At 39.7% G+C, this 10,653-nt stretch overlaps 1 protein-coding gene across 2 annotated transcripts; it reads right to left on the reverse strand.

The window, feature by feature from the left end:
• Nucleotides 1–608: 608 nt before the first annotated feature.
• RB195_000339 (uncharacterized protein) lies at nucleotides 609–10,107 on the reverse strand (the record flags this gene model as incomplete). Of its 2 annotated transcripts, XM_064196614.1 has the most annotated exons (20): nucleotides 609–662; nucleotides 1,317–1,325; nucleotides 1,388–1,483; nucleotides 1,539–1,661; nucleotides 2,219–2,362; nucleotides 2,416–2,554; nucleotides 2,740–2,836; nucleotides 3,061–3,190; nucleotides 3,257–3,406; nucleotides 3,646–3,750; nucleotides 3,836–3,933; nucleotides 4,043–4,216; nucleotides 4,269–4,305; nucleotides 4,836–4,893; nucleotides 5,034–5,120; nucleotides 6,202–6,344; nucleotides 6,426–6,527; nucleotides 6,774–6,932; nucleotides 9,243–9,423; nucleotides 9,986–10,107. In XM_064196614.1, the coding sequence occupies 20 exons, from the start codon at nucleotides 10,105–10,107 to the stop codon at nucleotides 609–611; spliced, it is 2,208 nt and encodes a 735-aa protein (XP_064052494.1). The 2 variants fall into 2 exon arrangements, with proteins under 2 accessions (XP_064052494.1, XP_064052495.1); XM_064196613.1 differs by lacking the exons at nucleotides 609–662; nucleotides 1,317–1,325 and having other exon boundaries at nucleotides 1,328–1,483.
• Nucleotides 10,108–10,653: the final 546 nt, after the last annotated feature.

Genomic DNA, 10,653 nt, shown 5'->3' on the forward strand with positions numbered 1-10,653 from the left:
CACGTGTGTTCTTCAACTGTGGCAGATAACAAGCGGTATATGTGAGGTGTCTGTGAGCTGGTCAATTTGTAAATAACTTGAAAACAACATTTTCCTATGAACTAAAATAACACAAGCAGAATAAATTTACTTTACCCGATGAATATAATACTGTACAAAACAGTTGAAAAGAATCACCAGTTCCTTTGTTGTGAGGGCACCAGCACAAAAATCCCTACTACCTACTGTTTTGATGAAGATCATACATGACAACGGCTACTCAGCCGATGACACTATGCACAAGAACAGAAATACAACTATTACAGGTAGTCGTCAAATACAATAGACGTGAATGATTTCACCAAAAAAAAAAAAAAAAACGTAAAACATTGATAATCCATTCCTAGCTTATGTAGAAATGCAATAGAACTCTCCAAGAAAGTCAAGTAAAAGCCTTTAGAAAAACTAAGCACATATAAAAGATACGTACTAGCTCTACTCAAGATATATGCACATTTCGAATCAAATTATACCGGCGTGAAACTGAGAAAGGAATCCTATGACATTAAACGAAAGGAAGTTACCCATCATAAACAAGAAAGTATCACAGTGTCACCAAACAAGAACGATCAAAGACACTGGCAAAAACCCAGAAGCTGGTATGTAGCGTTCTCCAACACCTGCTAAAAATAAAAATAAATATAAACATATAACATAAATAAACAACATTCTCGCATTTCTTTTCCAAAATTTTCAGAACTTTCACAATTCCAGACTGACATATTTCACCCATCGAATCTCCAATAGGTATTAACTCCCTTCTCAACAAAAAAAAAAAAAACTAGATTTAAAAAGGATCCGAAGCTTCGTAAATCTTTGAGGTTAATCCATAGCATATTTAAAGCTAACGCTTTCTTGTTAAGCAAAATTTTCAACATAATTTACTACATGCAGCCTGCTTTGCGCAACTTTCAAGCACTTTTATTTTATGTCTGCTCTATTCGTTTGTTCTAATTCAATACTGACTGGTTTTTCGCTCATGTCGTAAGGTTTCTGGCCCAAGCACTACTGGATTTTGCTTGAAAGAAGCGTTTGCTGAGAATTTCGTTACAAAAACTATTGCCGATTGCAAAAATCTTAATAATCACATGCATTCCCTATAAAATCGACATCCTCATGACCACAATAATTCTAAAACTTTAGAAAGAGTACTATTTAAAAGCAGCATCATGCCCAACATCACGAACAACCTTTCGAAATGTTTCTCTCTTCCCCACATGGAAGAGTTATAATTTAAAAAACTATTTGTTCGATTTGAAGTGACCGAATGGACTTACCAAGACATCCTTTAAAGATATCCCCATAAGTGATGAGTCGTTCTCGCTGTATATGAATTGAAGCTACTAACAGGTTCAACTGATCCCACGATACCTCCGTATAGGCTTGGAGCGGAAGTCGACCGCGTTAATTTAGGAAGGGAAATCCCTCGAAGCTTATCGAGGACCTAAGTAATATCACATCATAGAAATAGAAATTTTGAACGGATATAAAAAACAAACCTCATTGAATTCGGGTCTCTCATCTCTGTTGAATTTAATACACCGTTCGTAAAGCGTCATCAATGTTTTCGGAGTATCCGATCTAATTTTCGTCACATCTGGTTTTAAATAACCTCGACCGACCTGAAAAAGCAGCAACATTCTTGACCTGTATTCTTGATTAACCCAAAATTTTATCCATTCCCATTCTAAATTTTGAGATAAACGGCAGTTTTTATCAAAAAGATTATCGTGACATAGTTTTGAAAACACGTACAAATTATTCTGAAGGCAGCACTCGGAGAAACAACTCTTTACATAACGGAATGACGATAGGTGAATTTAACTATTCGTACAACTGGCAAAAGTTCATCGATTAATTCCATTTCGACCCATTTTGGACGTCTTCATTTTCATTTCATCATTCGTTCGGTATCAGAGAAAAACCGAGGTCCCATTTTTTTCTCTTTTGTTGTTGTATAAAAAGATTTAGCAGTATGTGCGTTAACATTTAGTCACCCATTGGAGGTCATCTTTGAAGTGTGTTTACCCTGGACTGCTGATCCAACACGCAACGAAAGATGCGCTGATATTGTCAACGTTAACAAGCTGCAGTTCTTATACAACAAGCATAAAATCTCATTATTGTCAGAATACAAGTCATTCAGCTTTTATGTAGTTGGTCCAAACTTCGAACTTACCATAAACAGAATCTGATCTCTGTTGTTTATATTCGAATAGGGTAAGGAGCTGGAAAGAACCTCATACATAACCACTCCAAACGAATACACGTCGGAAAGTGTAGTGTAAGGGTTTGGATCTTGCATGCGAATGACTTCCGGTGCCTAAATCATCAGAGAGTAGATTACTTCACATATGAGTCAGATATAGAACGCACCATCCACAGAATACTACCAGTTGGTTGCTGACTTTGTTGTCCTCCACTCCATCGTGTTTTTACTGTGGCTAATCCAAAGTCACCGATCTTGACAGTGCTCATATCGTCCATAAGGAAAATGTTGTTGGTTTTCAAATCTCTGGAATAAGAAATCACTAAAGTAATGAACATTTACTGGAATCATATCCACTGCAGCTATGAGGAAAAAAGTGTCAATATCTCAAATAATGAGGCATATGGAACTAACCTCTCATACTAATACAAATTTAATTTTTACCGAACTACCACCAAGAACTTCAGTGTATATTATCAGAAAAAAGATACCTGTGTATGATATTTTTCGAATGGAGATAATTCATCCCCAATGTTATTTGTTTAAAAATGTCGAGAATTGTGCTCATCTCGAATTCCACGCGTGGTTCTGAAATAATATGCGCATTTATTGGGCTAAAATATTCATACTCAGTCGACCAAAACTACTAATTATATGTCGATTACCAAAGAACGATACAAGAACAACCCTAATCAGCTACCAAATCACTGTAAATGTAACAGTCAAATATATAGAAGCTAATCGATATCCTTACTACCATACTAACATATAAGAAATAAGACCTTGAATCAATGAATTACACCGAAACATACCTACAACATGAATATGCTTGTACAAGCTACTGCCTTCACACCATTGAGTTACAATGGCAAGCGAAGGTTCACGAACCCATCCCATAAAAAGAAGCACGTTTAGATGACGTGTCTTTTTCAACACTGCTACCTGCAACCACAAGGACGAGATCAGCCATTACAAGGTTAAGAACTGGTAGCAAAATCAGGAGCTTACCTCATTCTTGAAAGCCTGAAGTTGTTGAAGAGTGGGCTCGCCAACGTTTAGTTTCTTCACCGCAACAAGCCCAAAGTACTCACCACGGTAGACGGTACCAAAAGAACCTGATCCCACCTTACACTGGAGAGTAATTTGCTTTTCGTCAATCTGAAACCATGGGAGATACATACACGTTTATGCATTTAAAAAAAGAACGTAGCGTTGCGCCTGTGAAGAGCCAAGCAAGAGGGAATCAAGTATTCAACATACCCATCCACGTCTCCAGATATACCGAGCTAGTACATAAGTGCCCGCTTTTTCTAATCGTTGCCCTTCCCACTTTTCGCCCATTGTCAATTTAAAACGTTTCTAAGGTGCATCTTCGAAAAGCACAACTACAATCATACCTCCCAATCCTCATGAGCAAATTTATTTGCCAGCGCGCGTGTCCTGTGCGGCTCCAGACGTTCTCCAGGAGAACGGCTCCTTCCTCGAAAGAATCCAGGTGAAAACTGCAACAAAAAAAGATGGACTCTCCAGAAACCAAATGAATTCTTCTCAAGCAAATGCGCTACTCTGTTTGCAAATAATAGAGACCTTTTGTGGAGGAGCGCTCTGAGGAGGAGTTAGCGGAAGAGTAGGTGGTAGAAGTTGACCAGCGTGTAGTTGATTTGCAGGAGGAGATGAGCAAGTGCCTTAAAAGGAACAGCAGTCAAAAGCGTTGGCAGTCGCTTAAACCTTCGACCACAAATGTTTCCGTAGAATTTTCCTCCAACAACTAGAAAGGAAATGAGAATATCCTACTTGATGGAGAGTTGGAGCCGAATGGAGAAGTGTCTGAACGTGGATGTAGGCGATTGGACGCTTTTCGAGCACCTATTCCACTTCCGGTGACATTGACCCCTGTTAGTTGGCCGCTCTGGAATTGTGGCCTAGGCTTGCCACCTCTCAATGATCTCGAAGAATTATCACCGTCTGCTGTAAACTTTCGGTTAACGTTAAAAACAACAATTGAGGTAAAAGTACGTACCGTGATGCTGCGTTTCTAAGGCGTCCAAAATGCGCTGCTGAAAAAAAAAACAGCATCATTTTATGTTCTCAGTCTAAAGTACAGGCGTTCTTTCCTTCAACTTTCAACTTACGAACAACTTTCACCCATACGAAAATAAAAACCGCACTTGGGATATCGAAACTGTGTACCGAGTTGTATTTTGTTTAGTAATGGATTATGCAAATTAGAGTACGGTAGCAGCATGATGCTACGTAAAATGATGAATAAAGATCTGAGAATTTTTCGTGTTACGATCTGGCACTTCCGTAACTGGTTCGTTTCTTAGTGAAGTTCAGAGATGTGATTGCGAAGTTTGTGTGTATCTATACCAGTGTCAATAGTCACCCATTGCTAGTGACGGGCACAGCCATGTAACCGCATCTATAAACTTTCTACAGAGACAGAATATATAGAGCCAAAATCACAGGGGAAGACTGGAGACTATTTGATTGATATATGTGAGTCGTTGGAGAGGTTATAGCGCAGTGATATGGGTTTCCACAGAGCATTGATTGACGTGATTGGATTTTAAAATATTTCACCCACGTTGTGTTCCAAAACAACTTCGTCATTGATTGCGTTGATGTTTGGAGCCGAAGAAGACCTGAAGTCAGTTTAATGCTGTACTTTCCATAAAAATGAAATATATGCAAGTTACCAACCCCTAACAGACACAAATGCCTGAAGAGTTAGGATAAAAGCAGAAACGCCAGGGAATCTTTTTGAAAAAAAGCCACATCTCACCTATCACGAGGATATGGAGCCAGAGGACCAGCACCCTCTTTGGTGGTGCTAGCTGCAGGAGGTTGATGTCGTTTCACACCACCACCCCTAAAATATCCATTATACGAACTTGTTACAAAATATATAAGGCTGGTACACAAACAATGGTTGCGATCAGCTCAACTTATCGATATAATTATTGGGCATAAATTGTATTATATTATATTATATTGATTTATGGGTGCGATATTCTATACATACGAGTAGATTCTTAAAAGCAACGGACTAAAATATAGAGAATGGGGTGTAGATTATGGCCTCGCTCAAATCGTCCCGAGAAACAGCGTGAGGAACCGGTACGTGTTGGTACGAGTTGCTGGTACGAGGTACGTGAGAACGTTCTATCCTTGTGCGCGTGCCGCGTCCACGACCGAGCGAATCGAAGATCAATGAGGTCTCTTAACCAGCTTATTCAAGTATAAACTAATGGATAGGCTGCTCAAGAGACCGGAGCGTGTACAAAGGGGCGCGTTCCAACGTAGCTCGTAGGAACTAAGGCTGTTCCCACACCATTTTACAGGATTATTACGGGGAATTGAGTAGAGATATGCACAAACTCATAAACTACACTTCGAAGTCTATATTTTTTCATGACTGAATTTAATTCTCCAAATTCAAACATTTGCATAAACTCCGACACAAAACTGTGCAAGCTATATAGCTTAATAACGATTTTATTGGATTTATATAAGCACTCTGAATTTCATTCATCTATTTTGCTTTTGCGCACCTTGTCCTATGCGCATATTATTAAACAAGCCAAGCTCAAGAGTCCAGACTGCAAGAAACATAGTACACAGTGAAGTTCTACGTTGGAACGCCAGAAAGCTTCTGAACTTTTCGAATTTCTTTTGATAACTGGTGGAATTCCGTGACTCGAACGTTAGATTTTCGCAAGTATGTATTGCACTTTCAAATTATTGTCAATGCGGGGTAGATCTATTTCAAGTGTGAGATCCTGCGGAGGTATACGCTGACGTTTAATGAATTATGAAGTAAATGTGTAGGATTTGAAGATTACTTAGATTATATCTAAATTTTTGCACCGCCTTAATACTTGCGCACTTCTCTTTATTTAGTTGATGGTTTCACATCAAACTATTTTTTTAATTGCAGATGAGAAAGTCACCTTTTGAGGGTTAAGTCACCATGACTTCCCTCAGGGGTATGAGCTGGACTAGGATTTGGTTGTAGCTGGGTCACTACTCTCCCGGCAGCCTCTGCATCTTGTCCTTCCATTCTTGACACCAGGTCGAGGAGGCGTTGTGCAAGCTAAAAACAAACATGCGTAGGACGAAAATATTTTCTAAATGAGGGCGCAAAGGAAAACTACGAAGAAAAGGAATGACTTACAGCTTCATCTCGCGGCACAGTTTGAATTAAATCACAGTAAAGTGGCGCAAACGACGAACACCTTTGGTGGAATTTGAATTGACAAAACTCGCATCGGTAACCCTTAAATTGCAAATCATTAAGAAAGAAGACAAACGGACAAAGCTTGAGTACGAACGTATCCGGTACTTCACCACGCATCGTTACAAGAACTGCAAGAGAAAATATCTTACTGCAAATGCGTGAGTGAGATTTGTAGACATTTTAAATCACTCCCTCTTTAAAAGAAAGAAAACCTAATAAGAAAGGGCGAAAAACAGAATACGAGTCCTGAAACATACAAGAAGAATTGATTAGATGCAAACTCACAACGAGCCAAATTGGGTTCTTGCAAACATCGCAGTTGACAGGAGGAATGAAAGTCCTACGTACGATAGTGTGTTTGATTGAACTAACTGTATCGAGATACTCGCTGTGCACCCAGAGCTCATTCTTTTCCAAACGAGCAGCGATTGATTCCAGATCCTCCTGAAATTGGATTTTTTTCTCATAACACTGGAAAGAAAAAACTTTTGAAGACGTGTTTTGCTATACTTGCAGATATGCAAAGAAATACTTGATTGAGGGAAAAGTTCTAGAAATTCGCACCACTGCATTGGCTGACTTAATAGGCAGGTCAGCAAGCAACCTATCCCAAAACTGGGAAGGAGGCTGGGAGTCGAAGAAGAGACAATTCGACTAATTTCTTTTGATTTTGCAAATGTTTTCACCGCCCAGCAGCTCATGGTCTTATTTAAAAAATCAAAGAGCAAGCTCTTCCGTTTTTGATTGACTCAAGTTTTCCAGTACTATACTATGCAGTGGAAATGAGGGCTGGCTCTCTTTTACTCAGAAAAATGACTAGTATTTTTCACTCATAGATCGCTTAAGAGATTTTTTAGAGCTAAATCAGCCACGACACCTAGCAGGAATTCGCACTTCCCAATCTAGACGAATGTTCTGCCGTCGCGAGCCACCAGAATACATAATGAAAGCGGTGCACAGATGTAACTGTAAGAAGAAATGACGGTATATGGACTAAAAAAACGTTAGAGTAAATCGTAACAGACGCAAAGCCCACTCGCGGGAGACCGCCAGCTAGATGAGCTGATAAGGTCTCAGGTTCATGTGATGGACCAGCTGAGACCTCGACTGGATCTGATTCAAAGGTATAATGCACCTATCAACGTCACTAATCAGATCCTAGTCAAAAGAGCTTCAGGCTTGGAACAGTTGCGTAAACCGATCCGCAGAGGTGAACGGAACTAGCGGCAAAATCCCTTAATAACAACCGCAAGCTCGACCGCACCGCTTCGTACTCATCTGCATACGCAAGTGTGCTGGAATTCACACCATTTCGGCATCCTATAACTTCTTCCATGACGCGCCGTATAAACATCGACATCTAAGTAGATAAACATACTCCGTAGAAGCCATACATAAGATATTAAGAGCCATTGCTCCAACCCCTCAACTTTTAAACGGTTGGAAAAGGGATCCTCATCACCTGCGCTGTACCCCCTTCACCTGAGGAGAGTACGGCTCCTCCTTATCGCAGCTATGGTAAAAGTCTTCGTTGACCTTGTCCTTGCTAACTGCCTCCGACTCTACCTCGTACCCAAGTTATGGGTTAACCCTTTATCATGACAAGTGTAAAATAGGGGATCTCCTCTTGATCTCTGCAACAACGGCAGCCACGAGGTCGACGTACAGCAAAGATTTGCTGAGGCTAACTCCTCAGCAAAGTGTCTATGGTCGGTTTTATCACTTATTAGCTTATTCATGCTCGCATTTATTGGCTTATGGCTTATTTGCTTTTTCATGCCTCCAAAGATAGTTCATAACGAACGTTAAAGAAAAGTTTCGACGCGTTCTCTTTTCAAGGGCAAAAATTGACGAAGTTGGGGTCTCTATGGGACAATATAGAGTTCGCGGTGTAGATTACGATTATTAGTGATCACGTTCAATTCCCCTAATCGTCCTTAAAAACAGCGTGGGAAATGGGCCTACTTCCTACGACCTACGTTTGAACGCGTCACTTCACTCTATGCGCAATATGCTGCTCTTACACATCTGATAGTGTTACAACGACAGAGAGATGCAGGAAATTATCATTAAATGGAGTTGTACATGCAATACAACAAACTCTACAGTCTACTATTTATTTTCGCTGTGAATTGCTCCGAATTCCAGCTCCTCATCACCGCTCCATTTTACAGTTTGTAGAAAATTGTTCCTTTTATTTAGCAGTTCTGTACTTTCATTCCACATTGTAAATGTCGCGATATTTTCCTAATATTGTTCTTAGATTAACAATGTTTCTGAAATATATAATGCAGTTAGAATACCAATCCTCCTGTTATAAAACATACGGGAACATAGAAGTCTTTCAAATGAGGTTCCCGTATATTTTATGTCCGTATGGGAAAAGAATCTGAAAAGCGTGCATTTTTTTTTTTGCATTTCGGCTTTGCAGATACTTTTTCAAACAACGAAGCAAGCATTATAGACAAGTGTATCAAAAATTATCATTCGCTACGGCCTTATGACACATTCTTCCTACATCCAAAAATGTGGCAAGCTTTCTTCTTCGTTTTTGTCGCTTTACAACCTCCATGCATGCAAAAACACTATCTTGCATAGAGATGAATTAAAAAGTAAACCATTAGAAGAATAAAAACAAGTGCACGAACTGGTAAACGATATTGAATCGGTCTATTTTCCGTTTTGTGATTCTGCTCTCATCTCTTTAACATCCGCTAGGAGGTCTGATTTCAGAACAACAAAAAAAAAGCTCACGTTGAGGTCGATCTGCAGGCTCCTTGGATCCTCGGAAACGTTCACATGACACAGTTGGGGAGTTATGTTTCTTTTCTTGAGAAGTTTGGAAATCGCATCACGAGCTGTTTGCCCTGCTCTTACTTCCAAGCGAGAGTGTTGGTCGAACGGAAGGTGAACATATATTAATTTGCATGGAAGACTGAAACACAGTTGTGGGAGCAGTTGTGTACAGGATTATAAGATTGAAAGAAAACCAAAATAAAATACCTCAGTACCTCAGAAAAAAAAGTCTGATCAAAATCGATGAGGTTTTCTGGATAGAAAAACTACTTATACGACAGCTTATAAAAGAATAGAAATCAAGCCATGGACATGTAATATTTCTGAACCCAGATATTGAATATAACATCCGTTCCCCTACAGTCGATGCGCTACGAGACTACGCATGCTTTGTATCCACGACCAAGAGAAAAAGAACGACACTGTAATTTCAATTGGGTGAAAATATCAAAACTATCCGGGGCCGACTAAGTTGCAGAGCAAAGCCTTTAGTCAGGTATATGCATCAGATCTTTTAGTTGAAATCAGCTCCAGAAACTATGTACATATCAAGGAAACAAGATAGGGGGTAAAGTTAAAAAAAGTGGATCGTTTCGCCTCTAACTTAACGATCCAGTTTAGATGGAACAAAATGAACATACCTTATTCATTTTAAGAAAAAAAAAGTGAAATTAAAATCTTACCAAGTAGGATCCACTGACCTGTCTCGACACGGTGATGTTAACGGTGAAAGATTTGGGATACTTGAAGATGCTGAGGGAAGAGGTGATGAAGGGCTCAACGCTGGATCCTGTTCCTTTCCTCGTGTTCGCATCCGATTCATTCTTCAAACGATTGTTATCAAGCAGCAAAGCGGCCCTCAGAAAACGATAGATAACAAGGGCGGAAACACTGAAATATTGTTATCTTATTCCAATGAAGCAATGAAAACAAATTTAACAGAAAAACTACTACAACGGCTGACGTCTCCTCAAATACATCGAATTTTTCTCTTAATTGAATTAAGTGCAACTTAATTGCTTAGAACTGTCCATGCTCACAATCCACACATTTCAAATCATAAGAAATCTCAAGATATGGAGGAAGAAATCCTAGAAAATGTCAGATTTTACGATGTTTCCATGCCGAGTAAGAGTCTCCCCGACCAAAAATATGAACACGCAGCGCTGCTCAATCTAAGCATGCAACGCGGGCGCAGTGCAGCCAGCCACTGGAGCGCACCGAGAACTCCGTGCGCGGTGTTCAGGATATGGGAGACGGTAAGGAGCAAAAGGCTGTTTTGATAAAACTGCCGGAAATTTTGGTCGTTGTTGTCATTTCTAGCATACATCGGACGAAATGTTTGCTGCCTATTTTGTTTTATCGAAGT

This window comes from Necator americanus, chromosome IV, assembly GCF_031761385.1.
Source record: "Necator americanus strain Aroian chromosome IV, whole genome shotgun sequence".
NCBI lineage: Eukaryota > Metazoa > Nematoda > Chromadorea > Rhabditida > Ancylostomatidae > Necator > Necator americanus.